General features: G+C 30.0%; 1 protein-coding gene and 2 pseudogenes across 3 annotated transcripts in view; 1 reads left to right on the top strand and 2 right to left on the bottom strand.

The window, feature by feature from the left end:
* The window catches only part of LOC107065387 (uncharacterized), a 51,433-nt gene that overhangs the window by 11,495 nt on the left and 18,192 nt on the right, over nt 1–21,746 (bottom strand). For all 3 annotated transcript variants that reach the window (XM_089176168.1, XM_089176167.1, XM_089176170.1), the window contains exon 2: nt 993–1,259. In XM_089176168.1, coding sequence (XP_089032294.1) covers nt 993–1,196 — 204 coding nt within the window. In that variant the 5' untranslated portion in view covers nt 1,197–1,259. The remainder of the gene's footprint in view (nt 1–992; nt 1,260–21,746) is intronic.
* Nucleotides 9,693–9,890, bottom strand: LOC149031425 (small nucleolar RNA U3; annotated as a pseudogene).
* On the top strand, nt 13,519–13,961 carry LOC107065351 (histone-lysine N-methyltransferase SETMAR pseudogene; annotated as a pseudogene).

Below are 21,746 nucleotides of genomic sequence, written 5' to 3'. Positions count from 1 at the left end.
TATATGATACAGAGCGAAGAAGGAAAGTTGTAGTGTAAAAAAAGTGACAGATATACTACTTAGTTTACTTGGAAAATTAACATTGTTGTTTACGTTTTTTTTAATTTTTACAACGTTGAATAATTAACATTAAAAATATTTGTCATTAAAAATTATTGAAAATAAGTAATATTTAAATGTCATAATTATTATTTAAGAATTATTATATTTTCATATTTAAAATTGATAAGGATTTAAATCAAAATTGTAAAAAGGATTTCAAAAAATAAGATTTCAAATTTTAATGTACCATAAATAGGTATGTATATACAATATAGGTATACCGTAAAAACTATTGGCTGTGTTATGCAAAGTATGACCAATCTTTAGATTGCACTAATAAGTAAGCCTAATTTTATCATATGTCTTGCAAATTCATTTCTTTAATTGTAATAATATTTTAAACTGTTTAAATCTTTCTATTACAGTTTTTTAATTGATTGATGATGCATTCTATCAACTAATTTGATAATTGTTTGATTGGATTATGTTGATTCTTTAAATACCAAAAAATAAATAAATAACATATTAATTTAAACGTATATAAACGTTGTTGTTGTTCCAGCAAAGATCTTATTTTCACTTTAACTCATGCCTATACGTAATGTATAGATTACCTAGGTAATTTAAGAAATGAAAAAATTTTAACCACTTTAATGGATCACCCTAGTTAATCTGCATATTATCTAGATAATCTGTAGAATAACTAATTCCTGCACTTTAGCGGTAACATTAACGTATTTAATTTAAATAGCATGCTGAAAAACTAATATACTCATGAATTAAAAATTTTCAGAACTTTTACCTACGATTGTATTTCTCAAACATCTGTAAGCAACCTTCTCCTCTATATACGTAGAAAAAAATATTACAAAAATTCAATCGTTTTGATGGTAAGAATGGAACGGGGAAAGGGTGGATGTAACAAATATTGTGAAAAGAAAATGTGAGACCTCTTCGAGAACGTGCTGATAAGAAGGCGGAGGTGAACTCGGCACCGTAGATTCACTTCTAACGACCAAATTGTTGCCGTTCGTTCCAAGTGTATCCGATGTCAGCAAGTGTGGTGAATTAATCGAGTGCTGCTGGCAGGGATCTTCTGATTCTGTGCTGTTACTGCGGCTACCCTTGCTGCCGCCACTTCGCGACTTAGACATCTTTGAGAAACGTAACTTGAATGGCGCCAGCTTGATCGATTTTCATTTATCACTTCTCTAGTGCTGCAATATAAACGAAAATTCTCATAGATTTTCTTTAGCTCTTTTTTTTTACAATTTTATTTGTGAGAAAAGTCAATAAGTTTGGGTTTTTTATTAATAAAAATTCATTCTGGTTCGAATTATGTTAAAATGTAAGATTAAGATGTACATGCTCTCATTGTTAAAAAAAATCGATTTTTTGTTATGCTTTTTATCTTTTGCTTTGTTTGAAATTATAACATTCTGATAGCGTTCCTTTTTTTTTACAATTGTATTCGTGATGAAATAATACATTTATTAATAAAAGTATGTCATGATTAAAATTATGAAAAAATTTTTGTTTAAAATCTTCATGTACAATACATTGAAAATAGTAAAAGAAAAAAGATAATATTTTTTTATGGTTCATATTTTTTGTTTTGCTTAAACAGCATGGTTTTAATATGTTACAGTTATGAAATCGATTTTGGTTTTTGAAACGACTATTAAAACCGATAAAATGTTCTAATTGTTATGAGTCTAATAAATCTGTTATATTTTTCTTTAGTTTTTTATAATCGATATTGTAAGTTTTATATTACATCAGATTACAATCGATATAAAACTGTAAAATCACAGTTGTATATTGAATCAATCCAATCAACTGTAGAATCAAAATTGAATTATTTTATGCATAGCAGTTATAAATTTTTTGTCGATTTTCATAACTGTTTAGATCAAAACCAATATATACTAATTTAAAATAGGTTTTTTTTTTCAATTCTTGTCAGGAAGATTTTGCCAGAAGTCGAATTATATTGCTAAGTTTTTCTTCGAATCCAATTGGATAACTACGAACATCGGGAAAGTCGATATTTAGGGAGCAAGCATTCACCTGTCTTGTCAAAGCACACACTATGATCTGAACCTAAGAGAATTTCGATCTCCCTAGGGAAACTAATTCTACTTTACTACGTTTCAACGTTTCTTCGGAAGTGGAATCGAACAAAAAATCAGAATTTTATTGGCATTAAACATAAACTAGTCAACTTGTGGTCGTTACTAGAAATCAAAATCTAAAGTGAACAAGTATAATAATTACTATAAATCAAATATTCCCTATGTTTGAAAATAAGGTATAAATTTTAAAAAAACATTCAATATTTACAAATAAGGTCAACATTTTAGTAATCGAGTAATTTTACTTTGAAACCTTATTTAAAAAAAATATTATTTCGTTAGGAAAGTTTTTAAAATTTGGTGATAATCGATGCACTGTGATGTCTGTTTAGTGATGAATTATCTAAAAATCTTGAAACAAGATCTGTAACAAAAAAATAGCATACCAGTATTAAAACTACAAGTCAAGATTAGACAATCATTTTAGTGATCTTGTTAAAAAACTGTATGCTGAAGATTTATTCCAATGATCTTATACTCCGACAACTTAACATTGCATGATGATTTCTAATGGGTATACGTCATAGTAATATATACGCTCAATATCGATAATTAAATTTTCCCAATGTCCTAAGTGATAAATATATCAAATTTTCTCTGAAAAATATAAAAAATTTGAGGGGGGTTTATAAAAATTAGCGCTTTAAAAACAAACGTTATACATCAGTCTTTCTTACTATAATGTTTATGAATATTCTGTATCACACTTTACTATAACTAAAAAGGTAAAGTAATAATCTATTTAAACCATTAGAACAATCTTTTTACATTTGCCTTTTTGTTAAAATTAGAAATGCTCGTTCTCATATTATTATATAATACATTAATCCTATAATACACAAATGAAACTCGTTGAATATAATAAAATTGTAGATATACTATTATAGATACGAAATTTTTATTTATTTTTAATATTTATACTTAAAACCATACATCTTGATTCTGAATAAATTTTATTCTTTATAAGAAAAATACTACTAATCTTTACATTTTCGCAAATAAGAAATGAATATTTTCATTTCAGTATTTTTATCTTGATTTATATTATAAAAATTATGTATGCTATTTATAAGAACCACGTAATATGACCTTAAATTCTATTACATGATTGTTTGTCTATGTTTCATAAAAAAATTAGTATAATCATATTTTTTGTTGAGATTTACTATTTTATAAAATGTCATTAAATAAATTTTTCTGCAATATTTGAACGTATATTTTTAAAATAATTTTCCAAGATTTGATCTTAACAGTATCCAATATAATATGCGATATAATCATTATTATTTCTGTATTTATAGTTATTAATCAATGTTACGCGTTTGTTGGTTTTCATACTGATTAATGTTAAGAATCTGAGCTGACCATGTGTTACGTTGTACGTAAGTAGATTAATTTCTTTTGTAATACGATCATTATTTTCCTCCTTGAAAATTATTAATATGTAATCTAAGTATCCACTTAGGATAAGACTAATGTCTTTTTTATTTAATATTTAACAAACGACCGGTATCCTATAGCGTTGTTATAGATAATTCATAGATCTCTGTCAATTGAGTAAACCATTAGCTCACATAACATTTCTTAAGGCATAAATTATTTTGAAGATCTTGAAAATTGCTGTTACTTAAAACCTATTCACTAAATTCTTTGCTTTTTGCTATAAATTAATTTTTATTTAATTATATAATAAATTATTTATAAAATTTTAAATCATTTAGAATTGTAAACATTTTTTCTTATAGAAAAACAGATTTATTATCTTCTTTACGTAAATAAGAATTTGAAGTTTTTTAGATAGATAAATAGAAAGAAGAAATTTTTTTCTTCAGCATGTTTTTTGTTGGACGAACTATGGTTTGTCTGAAGAAAGAAGGAAGTTAGAAAAATGTAATCAAAAAAGTCAAGTGAGTCAATCAGAAAATTCATTCTGTATTTATAATATGATAATCCCTGTCATTATTTATTAATTAAATAAATTTATTTTCTATATTTCGTGAAAAAGATATTAAATAAAATAATAAATAAATTAATTAAAATTTAGAAGTAAGTAAATCTAGAGTTTAATTAATATATTCTGCATTCTCTCATTATTGATCTATCATTGATCCGAAATCTATTCTTGAATCAGAATACTTTATCAGCATATTTTTAACAATCTGTGCTTTACTTTTTTTTATACGATATATTTTTATTCTATCTTACCAATCTATGTTTCCTATTTCATTGCACAACATAATAGACCATCTAAAATAATACCATATAACATAATAATTACGCGATAGTAAAAAATTACTTTCAATAAATATTACATTTATTACATTAAACTTCGCATACCGAATAAATTGACCGTTTTCAAACTTTTGCATACAATTTTTGAGATACAATGTAAAATAGATTTATTAAAAAAGAGAAGGGTTGCATTAAAGAATAAAATTCAATTGCACTGAGTGCCTCATTGCATACATATAAAAAAAAGCAAACAGGAAGTTGGAACGTATTATGCTATTTAATTTTATCCTTTTTTTTTGCATTTGGTATATTGTAATACGTATTTATATAATATATCGTTGGTCTTTAATGCACAGTTCATAAACCTTTTTTATATGTCACCGGCAATTCATAGACAATCAACAAAATTTACATTTTAATGTTTCCAGATGTTAATGTGTTAAGCCATAAAATTTATCTATAATATCTGATTTCAAATAAAACAAAAAATATAAATTCAACATGTTATTAATTATAATATTTATACACAACATACCAATCAAATACATATGAAAAATGTACTTTGCCGAATCAAACGTAATGAATTACTGTAACAGAGAAGATGCTTGCTTAGATTAAGTTAGTTCACTCGAAAATGCAAGTTGCATCTTGTCCGTGTTATAAACGGCACTGCGCATTTACGCTAATACTCGTTCAAGCGAATAGTTTCACAGGTAGTACGTTGCTTCCATAACTTCGCGAAACACTTATAAAAAGTTCTCAAAATACTAGTGACAGATATTTCAAGGATCACAGGTTAAGAACCTGCTCTAAAATTGTTATAAAAATTCATGCGTATATGCAACTGCTCTATCAAGGGGCTCCGTCATCTTTGTTATTTGGATACTAAATAAAAATTAAATGTATTTTGTTTTTTTAAATATTTCTTAATTTTATTGTAAATATATCGTTTGTTTTTATAAAGTAGTCTTACTATACTCCTTTTCCTTTAATTTATGTTATAATAAGTAATGTAATATCTTTAGTAATATAAAATTAATTGGCACCCGCAGGGCCCGTCTGGTATACAGATGGGGCTAAAGCGGGTTCCAACGCGGGAGCAGGGGTCTGGTCTGGAGGGCCTAGGACCGAATTGTCCTACACCCTAACCGGTACCGCCTCTGTTCTTCAGACGGAGCTGTTTGCCATTTGGGTCTGCGCCCACAGTATCCTCAAAAGGGGGTACTATGGCAAACATATCTACATTTGTAGTGACAGCCATACTGCGCTCAGACTTGTACACAGCACCGTGGTCAAGTCAGGGCTGGTGGAGGACTGTGTCGACTTGTTGACACGGCTAGGCAGTGTCAACAGAGTAAGGTTGCTCTGGGTGCCGGGTCACAGTGGCGTTCAGGGTAACGAAAGGGCGCACGAGCTTGCCAGACTTGGAGCTTCACGGCACGATCTGGCAAGCCAATGCCACATCAGCGAGTCAGAGGGACTCATGCGGTGGAGGTCTAAGAAGTGGGCTACGGACTGCTTCAGGGATCTCTGGGTGCAAGGCCCTGGCATGAGACACACGAAGGCTCTGTTTTCAGGGCCTTCGAAGGAGCTGGGTACCGAGCTAATCAACCTGGACCGAGCCCAATTAAGGCTGGTGGTAGGATTGGTCACCGGGCACTGGCACCTTAGAAAGCACCTTACGCGACTGGGCCTTACACAAGACTCGGTCTGCGGCAGGTGTGGCGAAGGAGAGGATACCCCCCTCCATCTCATAACTCAATGCGTTGGGCTCGCGGACGTCAGAAATGATGTCCTTGGGACTAGCGACAACAACTTCGACCTAGTGGGCTCAGGGGCGGCCAGACTCCTGCGCTTTGCAAGGGAGTCGGGGCTGCCCGCGAGACCGCTATGGTCATAGGTTTTTCCCCGCAAGGGGCCCGGGTACAATGGTCCAGAGACTGAGCGCCCGGGTAAACAAACCTCAAGATAAAATAAAAAAAATATAAAATTAAGTGTTCCAATAAATCAGGAAAAATGTTCAGTTTTTGGTTAATATTTTAATTGTTATCAGCGATCTCTTGGAAAAGCGTATATTTAAATTGTATCATAAAAATGAGACGATGATAAGTATACTCATCAAACACGGATTATGTGTAGCTTTTATAATATTAAAATGGATAATTTTTTTATTATTATTATTTATTTATTTATTCAATGTAAATGAATAAATTGAATATGAGGCATAAAAGAAAAAAAAATCAATTACTTAAAAAAATGATTCGTAAAAAATATAATCCACTTTTGTTGAATGATAATTAAATAAAGTAAGATACAATACATAATAGCCTTTCGCAAGCTAAACACCAATGAAGTAATTCTTTTAGAATATAAATTTTGTAAAAATTTAATCATAACGTATAATATCTTTGTGTTGTATTAAATTTTAAAAATGTTTTTTGTATTTAATTTGAAAAAATGTTTTCCGATTAGAATTGAAACTTTGATTTAAAAGAAATTTTGTTGACACTATATAAAGTATTTTTATAATAATTATTTAAATCTTTGTTTTCATTTTATTTCATCTTTGTTTCTAAATATTTAAATTATTTTCAAATTTACGAATTAATTTTGATTTTCATTAAAATTGCAATTTTAAATATTGTAAATTAAAAAATGCAGTTTATCATGAAAAACCAACCACACCTGAAAATATGATACAAAAAATAAAAGCTGCATGTCAATCAAAAATATCATGGGAAATAGAAAGTGTTCATAGAAAATTAGTTAAAAAATTTCAAATATGTATTACAGCAAACAGTTACAATTTTGAGTACCTATAGCTTACGCGTAATGGGTTAAAATTACCTAAAGATAGTAGTGTTCACATATTCGAATAGGAGTGTGTAACTAAATGTGTTTTAATTATCATTATATACAAATATCACGAGAATAAATGATCGTAATGATATGGTCATATAAATTATTTTTATTCATTTTATCTTCCTCTACTAGAACATTGCAAGCAAAAATATATAGTTTCATTTAGAAAAACAAAGTTTAATTAAAATCACGTAAAAACAAAAATGATTATAAGAAAAAATTCGTTCAATCATCAAATTTCCATTTGGCAATAGTGCAATTTTTTCTTTTGAAATTTTTTAATACAATTGTAAAAAAATGAGATATTCAAGTATCCTATTTATCGTGAATTAACCTAAATTTTGGATGAATTAAAGTAAATTCAAATAATAGCATTGCTTCGAAATTGTTGAATTATTTCTTTTATATAGGAAAATTTATTACAAACTCAATACTAACTGGAATGTTAGCAAATAACTGAACACTCTACTGAATTTATAATGATTTTGTAGTGAATTCATTGTAGTAAAACTGAAATGTTTATCAAATAACAAAACATATTTCTCGATAATTGTTTTTGTCCAATAACTATATCGTAACTACCTTATATCATTTTATCATTAGATGTAAATAAAATGATGATTATTATGAAAATTAATAAAAAAATCAAATAAGATTTGATATTATAAAATAAAATATAAGAAAATTTTTCGCTTGCGAATCACAGAGTTGATGATCTATATAGGAGAAAATGTGGGTGGTAGAAGCGTGTCCTGGAAGTGCATCGAATGAATATACCAACTGCATCTGTCGTTGACCTACTAACCGACTTTAGAGATATTGTTGCTCCCGTTGAGAAGGATCGACTCAGCTACACCTGCGGCCATCGACTTTTGAGCCATCGATTTTGGAACCTTAAGCTCGGTCGAAAGTGCTTCCGGCCACATGGAAACCTTCCCAGATTTTCGGAACAGTTTAAAAACCTTTTCTTTCTCTCTCTCTCTCTTTCTCTCTTCTATCCTAAACTCAGTTAAATCGCAGACGAGATTGTAACAATAGAAACCTGAAGTTTAATTCAAAGCCTCTTTTATGTGTTTTCCTCAAGCAACTTCGAATCAATGGAAAGAAAATAAAAAATTGTTAAATATCAAGCTTATAGATTGAATTTTGTCTTTTAAAAAGTAAACCATAGCCTTTTCCCCTTCTCACTTTCTCTTTCCCTCTTTCTCTTTTACCGAAGATTAATTTTTGTACTAACTTTATTTGAAAATTTTCTTTTTATTCTTAGAAATCGGTTAAGGAGTAAGGTAATTTTTGAGATTTGAAAAAATCTGATGGATTGATGATATTATTCTTCAAATTTAATTGATATTGTTAAAAACATTGATTTCGTGCATAAATTTTTTTTTTTTAATCTTCTAGAAAATTTGTATACATACTTATCTTTATTTTGATTGTCAAAAAATTTTGATTCATATTTTTTTGTACCTAAATAAGACTCTCTTGTGCATTTTTAAAATAAGTTATTCATTATATATCCCAAAATTCTCGAAAATTTGATTTCAATTTAATCTTAGAGGTGAAAATACTAAAAAGTTAACAAAACTTAATCATTTGTATATGTTTTAAAAAAAAATGATTAATGATAAACATTGTTAATAATGTAAGCAATATATTCAAATAAATATGGAAACCCCTAAAATACAGTGATATTTTAACAAGCCTAAGCAATTTTATTAAAAATCAAAATCACTCATTCCTGTTCAATATAACCGAATAAAATGATATGACAAGTATGTTCTGTATAATATTTTCATACTTATAAGGAAGAAATCAGAGAGTGAAATAAATAAAAAAAAAATATCATGTATGCAGATCACACACGATAGAAGGGAAACCTTCAAAAAACCAAGCTTCGAGAGACTTAGAAGAATGCAGAGTATCAGGAGTAAGATAATTGTAGGGTTTATTTTATATAATATTTTCATCACATACATAACAAAGGGCTCCGGTGTAATTTTACTGTGAAAGTAGCTGACAAAAACTAACACTTTCCTAATTCTAGTAATCAAAATGGAATGCCGAATGCGATAGCCATAGATCGACACAAAAATCGTAGAATGTTTATCAATGAAAAGATACCCTGTCCTAACCTAAGTAAATATAATAAATATAATTTGATAAAATCAGGTAAATTATAGTCTTTCTATGAATTTGAGATATCTATATCATGGGTTACCACAACTAGGTATTTTTGTTGTTGAAACTAAATCCTTTAAATGTCCTGACAAAGGACAGGTCGTATTTTTTCGTTTCCTCGAGTTTTGAATCACAATGAATCTCACGAAATTTCTTCTTCAAAAATCATTGTTAAAGAAACACATTATTATTCAATATTATTATTTATTAAAAATGTATTTAATTTTAAGTGTTCGTTTAATATCTACTGTGAAAGCTCTGCTTCTTCTATCTCCCAATTAGTGAAAGGTGCGAACGACCATCAGCTTACCAATGAAATTCTGAACCTTCGTGACGCCTACAAAAGAGAGCTACAACACCTCATTGCAGTTACATCGATTCAGCCTTACACTGAGAAGATTTGAAAATATATTACAGATATGATCCTGTAAATGGGTATCTCAAACTTTTCTGATGCTCGAATCTTATTTAGAGATTTTAATACAGTTATGTTTGTGAAAAACGTGGATAGTTTAGCGGCCAGTCGAAGAACTAGCTTATATTTTTAAGTGTGTGTATTAAGATAATTGAGTCTACGCTTCGTAGTATGCAGTCGCACATAAACACACACATATAAAACGCAGTAGCTAGGAGTGGGGACTACGAAGCAACACAGAAAGAGGAGACTGAGAATAGGAAAAACTGTATACTATATTCTATCTTATTCTCTCGCAGACTCAACCCTTCAGACGTATATATGTTTGTCTCTTTTTAGTTATCTAGCGATTTGTCAGTTTTTCGTTTCATCGTTTTATCCATTTTTAACCCTCTCGTTACGGCAGTCTGCTCCGCGGGGTAACGCCACCATACGAGGCACCGCGCCGCCGAGCTAACGTCAAGATCCGGCGCTCGTATTCACAGGTATTTGGAAGAGGCCGTCTAATTCTGGCGCTCGTACACACAGGTCATCGAATTCCGGTGCTCGTAGCGAAAGGGTTAAATCACCCCAATTCTAAAGAAATATTTCCTTCCAAAATTTTATTTCATTTCATTGTGATCTGCAAATATAGCAAAACGGAATTACGTTTTCTTGCTTTTTCAGCAAAGATATAAACGATTTTATAGTTTTAATGAGGCGTACACAAAGCTAATAAGAAACGAAGAAGCCGTATGAACAAAGAAAAGAAAAAGATGAGGAGAAAAGGTAAAAGTACGTAATGGACTCGGGATCAAAAGTTGAAACTAGCCTTACTCCTCAAGGACAATGAAACTTCTTAGGGAAGAAATATTTACTGTTTCAGATAAGCTTCAAAAGAAATATTTATAAAACCCTTTTGTAGTATTGAAAATCAAGATACGTTAAAATTTAAATAAGTAAATATAATATCAAAAGAACGAACTCCCAATTAAATCTTACAATTAAATGAAGATAATTAAAGAGAGTGTTTGAATAACGGTCGAAACGATTTGTTCTAACTATATAACATTGATGTTGCAATTAGATCCTCAGATGTGATATTACTTCATAGGGAAACTCTAAGGTTGATTACAAGCGCAATGGGGAGTAATTTGCTTTAAATACAGAATGTCCCCTCTCTGTAATCAGACATACTTCGCATGGATCAATCAATTTACAGAAAGAGAGAGAAATAGAAAGAGAAAGACAGAGAGTGAAAGAGAGAGAGAAAGAAAAGGGGCTAGGGATATAGATAAATAAATTTATAGGTAAAGGACCCTTCCTTGTTTACGATTCACGAATATTATTAATTTATAAATATCTGCGAATCGAATAAAATACCCCTCACTCAACCAACCACCCACCTCCATCCTCTCAAATGGCTGATATAAAAACAACACGAGTACCAAAGTTGTATTCAAGATATAAAAGAACAACTTAGTTTTGAATCGTCTAAACCGTATGTGTAAGAAAGTAGGTAAAGAGTTTTGCTACTGGGTGAATCCATGTGTCTGTCTGTAAAGATTGGAAGGATGCAGATCATTGGAATAAGACGATTTGTCGTCCTGTGTGACCCACATTCCGTTGGAACGGAACGAAATAGGTAGCAAAGTAGGTTGTGCCCGTGGAAAAGATAGCGAGGGGTGGGGGGTTTGAGGGGATGGTTGAATACTCAACCTAGTCACCCACCCACCTCCTTTGCTCCTCATTCAGCCTCTTTCTCTATCCTTCCTCCACCTACGAGACAGGAGTGGACGGTTTCGTGTCAGTGGACCGAGCTAGAAGCAGTGCAACCCATCCTGGGCTCGCACCTCTCGTCCTAGTTTCTCTCACCCTGTCTCCCCCACTCTAACTACTCTTCTCTTCCCTTCTCTTCACCACTATTCAAACTCTTCTCTTCTTTCCTCTTCACGAGGTACGTCCTACCTTGTACTTTCCCAACATTACCAACTCAACCATCGTTTCCGACACCCCTACGGCTTTCCAATTGCATCCTTCTTTTTTTCTTCCTTTCTTTCTTTCTATCTTCCTTCATTCTTTCTATTTTCTCAGATTTCGTATTTACCTAGTTCATGAATATGCAGCTTCTACTGATCTTCTACAATTCTTTACTTTATCTTACCTATCGCATTTATTTAGAATATTCTTAAACTCTTAATGGGTCCATGTAACTTTCAAGTAACACGCTCATTTTCTGACATTTTATTAAATAATGTTTAGAAGTAACCAATACCAATATTCATGACGGTTGTTAGTACCATCAACCTAAAGTAACAAAATAAATGCTGTGCAAACTATCTGCAGTAGAATCAAGCGAATCACCGTTTGCTCTGATTGATATTATTTTTGCTTCTTTTTCGTTGTTTACCGAATAAAAAATAGTTTACATAATAGCTCTAAATTTCGATATATATAGAATAAAACTTGTGTTTTTTCCTGTTTTTAGATTTATACATAATATTCCCAATAATATGAACGCAAAATCAGATAAAAATAAAAAATCCGAAGATTCATTATTAGATTCTGAGTCTGATGAAGTATAGTACTAATAATATCTCTCCGACAACGGTTAAATATTATTAATAGTGACGAAAAATTTAGTAAGCAATCCTCGTCGGATGACGAAAATTCAAGACCACGAGGAATTGGTTTTCAACCAGTATCCCAGACGTATAATAGTAGTTTTCATTGCCCTTGGAAAAGAGATTGCCCTAATGTCCCCGAAGCACCCTACTCTCCTGTGACCTATTTTCGAAAACTATTTGACACGGAAATTATAAATGACATAGTTGACTATATCAATACGTATGCATTGCAATGTGATAAAAAATGCGATATACTATGTTTAACGCAAAGTGCAAACTGATTCGCAAAATTTCACGTTTAAGTTTTTATACGCAAAAGTGGAAACATTATAAGCAGTTGTTACCTGAAAAAAAAAAAAAAACATTGTCAATTTATTGTAATAAAATTGTTTAAAATGGACAATTTTTTTTTATGTGGGGAATTTTTCATAGGTTCATAATTGCTGATTTTCCGTTCAATCAATTTTTTTTATATTAAAAACAAAAATTTGCCTCATACAGGGTTTACTTTAGACTATATTTAGGGCTAACTACAAAAAAATGCACTTCTCTGTTTTGAAATACTAAAGCTTTTTTCTATTAAAATAAAAATTCATTTTATCACTTTATTTTGTTACAGTTCTTTTTGTTGTTTTGGGGTTGATTAATTATCTTGATTTAATATACAGTGTATACCTCAGATTTTAATCATCAAACTTTGTCACTATATTCTATGACACTAAATAAAAAAAAATGTTATGGAAATATATGTTACATAGAGCTTCATTAAAAAGTTGTAACAAAAATGCAGAATACAAATAATAATAACAGTAACCTACTTGCTGTTACTACGAACATTGACTTATATGAATTAATGTATTAGGTTGGTGCATATGAAATGTCGGATTTTTTTTACGTTCAAACGTTTCTCTTCCTGTTTTCGTTATGCTTTGGTTTTTAGCATAACCTCGTTTATAGTTGTAATGTCCATCGCCAGAGTCACATTTCAACAAAGGAGATTTTCTCAAAAGTATTCCCTTTTGTTATTTCTTTTAAATTTTGTACCGATATGAATTCCACCGAAATTCTTGTCATTTTCTTGTATGAGTATAAACTTGGTAATAATGCTGCAAAAGCTGCATGCAACATAAACCAGGCGTTTGGGGAGAATACTATTACCGATCGAAAAGTGCAGCGTTGGTTTGAAAAATTTCGGTCTGGTGATTTTTCCCTACAAAACGAACCGCGAGGAAGACCCCAAACGACCGTGAAAAATGATGATCTGAAGGCATTAGTGGAAGCAAATCAAACTGTATCCACGAGGGAACTTGCTGCCAAGATGGAGGTTGACCATACAACGATATTGCGACATCTTTCTGAAATTGGCAAGGTGAAAATCCGACATTTCATATGCACTAATCTAATATTTGTTTATTATTTAACATAATCGTCACTTCCAGAGTAAATTAATATACCATTCTCAAAATGTCTACCATTCTTGATTAGGCTTGATTGACAGCTATCAAAGATCAAATGTGTAACTTACTAGTAACTATTACTAGTTTTAATTACTATCAAAATTAAAAGTAAATTTTTTTCTTATTTAGAGCCATAAAATATACTGACAAAGTTTGAACATTAACACTAAATTTAAGGACTGAGCCAATTTTACTAATTCCAAATTTTTTTGTTATATATATATATATATATAAAACTTAAATATGATATTTTAAAAATATATGTTAATTTTTAATGCCGTAATAAAATATACGTAAATGTTAATTTTTCTCCCTCTTTCCACTTCTTCATTCGACAACAATGTTTGTGTTTTTAAAAAGTAGGAAATAAAACATTCGTAAATCTAATGTGAATACAGGGATACCTTGTATAGTTATAAATTCTAAAAATATTTTTAGAATTGTTTTAAATTGTTCATTTCTCAAAAAATTAAAACACTATTTCGACTTTATGAAAATTTTTAAGTAATACAAACATTCGCATTTCGTTTCTTCATCATCGTCGCTCTTGGATTATCTTTGATCTTGATCGTATTACCTTTTGTCTAATTCACAAACATTATCAAAGTGACATTTCAATAGAAGATTTGCTTAAGCTTGTGACAAACCTTTGTTCCTATCAATAAGACCATTCTATATTAGAAGTCCACTACGTTGTTGTCACTCCCAAAGATTTCCTATAGTGTCTAATAGTACTGAAATAGTTTTGAATTTACTCGTATATGTTATAACAATGATTTCTTTTGTTTCATACAATATTATTTCTACCATGGTATTGTGTATATCTATTTATGGTGTAAAAAGGTGTATAAAGAAAATAATAACTTGTTAGTTGCACTCTGTATATTTGTACCAGCGAAAAAAAGTCCAATTCACTACAGCAATTGCAATTGTTAGGTTCTCTGTAAGAAAAACTTCAGTAGAAAGTATGCAGTACTGAAAGGGTTACAGGAACTAAGTTTTCTAATACATATTTATGTATTATATCGCATTTACAAAAGTAAAACAAAGATATGAAAGACATGTAACAATGTTTTACTTAATTTTCCTATTGGATCATCGTTGCGTATAAATGTGGATTAACAGGTGTATTAAATTTTTAGGTATAAAAATGTAAAATGGGAATACTTAAAGTACGTAACTATATTATGTATTGCGTATCTATGTTATTGGACTGCGAGATTCCAGTAGAATCATCTCATTTTAACACGGTAAATCTCTTTGTTGTTTTCTTTATAAATTTAGTCTATTATACAGTACCAATTATCATTTGTGCAATGTTCTCAAAATAATCCAGTCATTATACAAGGATAGTTAGAATTAATCGAACACCTGAATATGTTGAATTTAAATGTTAATGTTAATGTTGGATTTAAAGTTACACTCTATATCTGTTACAAGTAATGTATATTAATGAGGTGGAAAAATGTATAATAATAATAATAAAAACAACAACAACAACAATAATAATAATAATAATAATAATAATAATAATAATAAAAACAACAATAATAATAATAATACTAATAACAACACAAATAATGACATACCAAGATAAAATATTTGAAATGCATTTTTCTCCTGATAGATCATACACGGATAACACCCAAATATGATACGCATACTAATACGCAACGTGATACGATACGAGAATAATTTGCAAATGGATATCAACGTTTACAGATCGTTTGATGCAACGCATCAATTTTTCACTTCAATGACTATTTCTGTATAAATTAAAATAGAATTAGTTTGCTTTGGTTAAAGTTTGAAATAATGAATCTCGAAAAATTTTTCTAATATTTAAAAAAAAAAAATTGAGGATAAAAAAAACAAGAAAAAAGGAATCAAAAAATTCAAGATAAGAATTTCCTTCTCTCATTCTCTCATTCTTTCTTTCCCGCTCTCTAGTTTTTTTTCAGCAAACATTTCTATATCACAAGAACGTTCGATTTGATCGAACGCGAGAACGGATACTTATCTTTAAATGAAACATCAGCCCTATGCTATCGTTACGAAATATTGAAAGCTCAATATCAACGTCGAGCTTTCTCGAGCCAAGGTCAAGTTTTTCTAAAGACCTTACTTAAAAGACCACATGAACAATGATTCCCGCCCTTGGTAACATTGAAAAAATTCGTTCAAAAAAAAAAAATATTTCATAAAATTGTGTTTGGCAGATTGATCAGTAGGAAATAAATCTGATATATACATACCTACAAAAAGTATATATATATATTTATATTCATACAGTTAATTAATAAACACTTATAAACCTTTTTTTTTTTATTGGGACTACAAGTAGGTTTCCAGCATTTTTTAAAGATGGTGTCACGAGTAGATTCCGGGCAGAAATGTCACATCTCATGTGTCATTTTGGAAGCTTGTGTATCAGTTAATAACATTGTATCATCATATTTGCGCATTTCTATCGGCGTCGTATATTTTATGAAGCAAAAACATGGCAAGTTATGTGCCAAATAAGCGTCATTTGTGGGAAGCGCTGTTTCTATTCTTTAATATGAAGAAAAGTGCAGCTGAGGCCTATCGTTTACTTCTATAAACTTACGGGGCGGAATGTATTAGTGAATCGACGTGTCGTGAGTGGTTCAAACGGTTCAAAAATAGTGATTTTGACGTTGAAGACAAGGAGCGCTCCGGAAAGCCGAAAAATTTTGAAGACGAGGAATTGGAGGCTTTGCTGGATGAGGATCCGTGTCAAATTCAAGAAGAGCTTGCTGCATCATTGGGCGCTACACAACAAGCTATTTCCCTGCGCCTAAAAGCTTTGGGATTCATTCAAAAAGTTGGAAATTTGGTGCCGTACGAGTTGAAGCCGAGAGATGTCGAACGGCGATTTTGCATGTCAGAAATGTTGCAGCAGCAGCATAAAAAAAAGTCGTTTCTGCATCGTATTGTCACTGGTGACGAAAAGTGGATCTATTATGATAATCCTAAACGCAAAAAAACGTATGAAAAGCCTGGCGAGCAAGCCAAATCGGCCCCGAAGCGAAATATTCACATGAATAAGGTCATGCTTTGCTATGGTGGGATCAGAAGAGTATACTACGAACTGCTTCCGAGTGGTCAAACCATCAAAGGACCATTGTATCATACCCAACTAATTCGCTTAAAGCGGGCATTGGCGGAAAAACGGCCAGAATATCAGACCAGGCACGTGTCCGTAATTTTTCATCACGACAACACTCGGCCACATGTTGCTGCTTCGATCAAAAACTATTTGAATAATAGTGGATGGAAAATTCTACCTCACTTGCCTTATAGTCCAAATTTGGCGCCATTCGACTACCACTTGTTTCGGTTGATGCAGAACGCTCTTACCGGAATGCGCTTCACTTCAGTATAGGGAATCAAAAATTGGCTCAATACGTTCTTGGGTTCAAAAGATGAGAACTTTTTTTGGTTCGGAATTCACAAGTTGCCAGAAAGATGGGAAAAAATTGTATCTTCCGATGGACAATATTTCGAATAAAAAATATGTAACCACTTTTTCAGAATAAATCCTCAAATTTTACGAAAAAACGCTGGAAACTTACATTTAGACCCAATACTTCGACAAAGTTTATAACGTTTCATATATAACAATGATAAGAAAAATATGGCCCATTAGATAATATTAAGTTTCATTGTAATTTTCTTTAAATTTTTATATTAATAATTTAAATTAGCAGAATATGTGCCATTAATTACCAATTCGTAGTAGCGACCTATTTAAAAAGTGTATACCGAAGTTGTATTATCAAAATGAAAAAATGAAGAGTATACTAAAACTATAAACAGAGTATGTGTAAGCTGATTTAATATTGAATTAGAATGTAATCAAATTACTCTGCCTTATTTTTTTATAAAATTAATAAATTTATTACCAACATTTATTTATTTACTTAATTTAGATATGTAGTTTGTATATGAAATAAATTAATTAAACTAGTCGATTATTTAGAAAAATGATTAGTTAAAAATTGATTCCCTTGTTTTTGAATGATAATTGCGTAAATCAAGAAACAATAAATAATGGTACTTCAAATGGAAACAAAATATTTGTAAAAATTTTTTCAATATCACTTAAAAGACAGGAATATAAAAAATTAGTTTTATCTATAAAAGAAACATGCACTTAAAAGGGTTGATAAAAAATTTACTATAATCACATTATTTTTTCTAACAACTACATATACTTCCAAATTACTATTTTAAATGACTCCTTAAATTATATTACCTGCAGCTATTATTAATTCATAAAGGTATGAAAAGTACTATACATTACTCTTATTGTATTATCAAAAAAGTAGCCTAACCCTTGTACATGATAATGTACAAGTTTGAAAAGAAATTGTTTCCATCATTCCATTAGGTGAACGCGAAGCGCAGTAATTATTGTTCAGAGTGATTAATTGAAATCCATGATATGAAGAAGTGCTGTATCGTATAGGAGTGTTCCGAATGAAAATTTATTTCATCGGTTTTCGAGCCGTCTAAGCGTTCCCAACCCGTTTCACTTCCTTTAGGTCAGCTATTATGTATCAGATCGGCTTTGTTCAGGGTAGAATAAATCGTTCCAATATTTCTTAAATCTTTTAAGTGTGTGTTCTATTTTTTATATAATTAAATATATATTTACAGTTTTATAAAATCAATTTCCAATTGTTAATGAAAAAAATATTTAATTAAGAGAAATTATTACTTTAATTATTGCTCTTTTAATTAATTTAAACCACTTTTATTTCTACTAAATAATTATAAAAATAATAAAATGTAAATAACTTTAGTATTTGTTACTATAAGATTCGTGAAAAATTTAACCGTTGTACTAATTAGACCGGGACTCGAATCTGGGTTTTTTCACTTTTAAGTTATCCAAAACCCTTGGTAAATTTCATGACGAGTGTTCATTTTATATGGCAATGAAGTGCTCAATCTCGCATTATTTATGATATTAGTATCACATTATCGTATTCTTGTATTATCATTGTCATTATCATATTATTTTAAACATAAATTATAATGTTGTATAATTGGTTGAGGAAAAAGTTTTATATAATTATTTTAGCACATGCTTTTGAATGACATAATATTATTAATATTTATTAATTATATTAATAATTATTAATAAATAAGATAATAATTGCGTGCATTTAAAAAAAGATTTATCATATAATAATTTTGTTTAAATGCATGATATTTGTTTATTCAGTTAAAAGTTATTGTCTTTTAAACATGAGTGGAAATAAAAAAGAAATTCGATAAATTTGGAAATTTTATTACAAAAAAAAAAAAAGGTAAGGTGCAACGAGTTATTAATAAAATTTGTGATGTTCATGGACATGATAAAGTATCAAAATGTAATGAGCAATCGTTTTTAATCTGAAAATTTTGATATAAAAAATGCACTTCGCTTTAATCTATTAATTATTGGAAAAGTCGATCAAATCATAGAGTATAATGGAAAGGATTAATATTTTACCTCAAAAAAGAAAAAAAGTGATCGAACAAAATGATAAGCATTTAATTGAATAAACTTATAAAAAAAAATAAACTTTATTTAAAATATAAAAAAAAAAAACAAAAAAAAATCGTGTTTCACTTATTTATTAAAATACAAAGAAAATTTGTTTCCAACCAAATATTTATCATATATAATCACTATTGTTCTCATTATTAATATTATTATTATTTTACGCAAAATTGTAAGAATATTAAATTTACAATTAGACATTTTCCTTTTCTATGAAGATTCTTTTTATTTTCTCATGTCCTTCTTGGTTTCCTTTTTTTGCATGTATCAACTTTTCGAATCTGATTTCAATCCTTTCTTTAGCTCATGATCTTAACGAAATAAGAAATATATTTCAACGAGTTAATTCCTGAGTTATATACTGTATTCGAAAGCGAGTTTATATTGCATTCTGCCCATTCTTAAGGGGGTATTCTGGTCTAGAGGCATGAATTTTAGGTACTTTTTCAAGTGCAATAACAAAAAGACGAATAATATTTTCACTATCTATAATGTTACAAGATATTTATTAATATTTCAAAAATACATGAAAAAAAAGTAGTGAAAAAATTCAAAATTGAAAAAGATATAGGCTGATGAAGTAGGGGGTCCCAAAAAATGGTGCGCGACGGTTGTCACGATTGCAACACTTTACTGATAGTAAAAATTGAAAATTGTTGTGAAAGTTTAGTTAGTACGATAGTGAAATGCATAGAGAAGACTCTTACTAAATTTCAAGTAAATCGGTTCAATAAAACTTCAGAAATCATGACAACCGTGAAATAAAACAGTTTCGAGAAAAACGCGTTCGAAGTTTTGCGTAATAAGGATAGGATATAGGATGCCGCGTCACTAAAAAAGCTATATCTCCGAAAATAATTTTAATTTTGAAAAATCCTCTTAAGGACATATTCTTAAAAGGTTAAGCTTTGAAAATATGAAAAAAATCGACTTTTTGCAATTTCTAGACCATAATACCGCCTTAACTGAGCAACCTTGATAGTTGTCACTTGCTTGATTCGATCAGGAACGATTGAGATGAAAAATTTATAGACTTAGAACGACTGAGACGGCCTTAGAACTAGTTTGTAGGCCCAACTTGGCGTTATTTTCTGTCGTAAATGTTTTTCGGTAACTGGGACATATGCTGTCCCAGCCGTAATATTAGAGATTTTCCCGACTGGGACAGCATATGTCCCAGCCAGTGCGAAAGGGTTAAAGCGGATACGTTTAGTAGGCATACACATAAGCAGTCGTTATTGTAGAAATGTAAGTAACTTCAAGCGATGGTTATGACGTAATGAAAATCATTAATAACCTATTATCAATCTTTAAAACTCTTCAACTATATTAGATTTTATGAAATCATCGAAATAAAACATATGCGGGATGGGTTTTCTAATATGTGAAACCTACTTCAGGAGGAAACAAGAGACAAAAAAAAAACAATTAAATAAGTTTCTCCATATTTTCTATTTGGTTCTGTTTCAAAGTAATAGCTACTTTTGTGTTTCAATAATCCGCAATTGCTTCTTTTCATAGAAAGTGATCAAAATGATGTTCTTTGGTTTGTATTTCTTGTTCTTATTAGCGTCAAACATTCTGTTAATTAACCTTTTGCACTTTAAGTTTTTTTTTCTTTCATATTACCACTAGCTCAAAGAAATTTCAATAGAAAAATCATATTCACATATTATAAGTAAATTATATTTATGCATTAAAAAAAATTAGTATACATAGTTGATATTTTGTAAAATAAATTAAATTTGCTTTATTTTTTTTTTTAATTCATTTATTGTCTTTATTGTCTCCATAGCGGAGCCCTTGAGTGCGAAGGGTTAAATTCACTCGATCACAATTAAAGTCACTCGATTTGATCCAGTTATAATGTTCCTCTCTTATTAAAAGTACTTCATTATTTCCTTTTAATCTTATGTTTAAGGTTACAAGTGCGCAATTAGATTTATATCTCTGGGATCATTTGATACCTATTGTCAGTATTGAAGAACTTCTAGAATATATATGAAAATGTTGTTAGTAGATTCGACTCAAACCTGGAATTTCAGAAAGATTTCAAAATTCGGTGGTATGATCTTTTGGATAGATACCAAAAGTTATTTCGAGCACCTTATATGAAGATAAACTGTCACAAATTATTAAAACACAAAAGTGGTTATGACTTCGAAACAAGGTCAAATAGGATTGATATTTACATGAACTTTTTCATTGTTCTCATATTTCCTGTTAACATATTACGATAAATTC

The sequence above is a fragment of the Polistes dominula genome, unplaced genomic scaffold (assembly GCF_049000335.1).
Source record: "Polistes dominula isolate Pdom_NZ unplaced genomic scaffold, Pdom_raw_medaka contig_21, whole genome shotgun sequence".
In the NCBI taxonomy this organism is placed as follows: domain Eukaryota; kingdom Metazoa; phylum Arthropoda; class Insecta; order Hymenoptera; family Vespidae; genus Polistes; species Polistes dominula.
The sequence above is the reverse complement of the archived record's forward strand: the minus strand, read 5'-3'. Positions and strand labels throughout refer to the sequence as shown.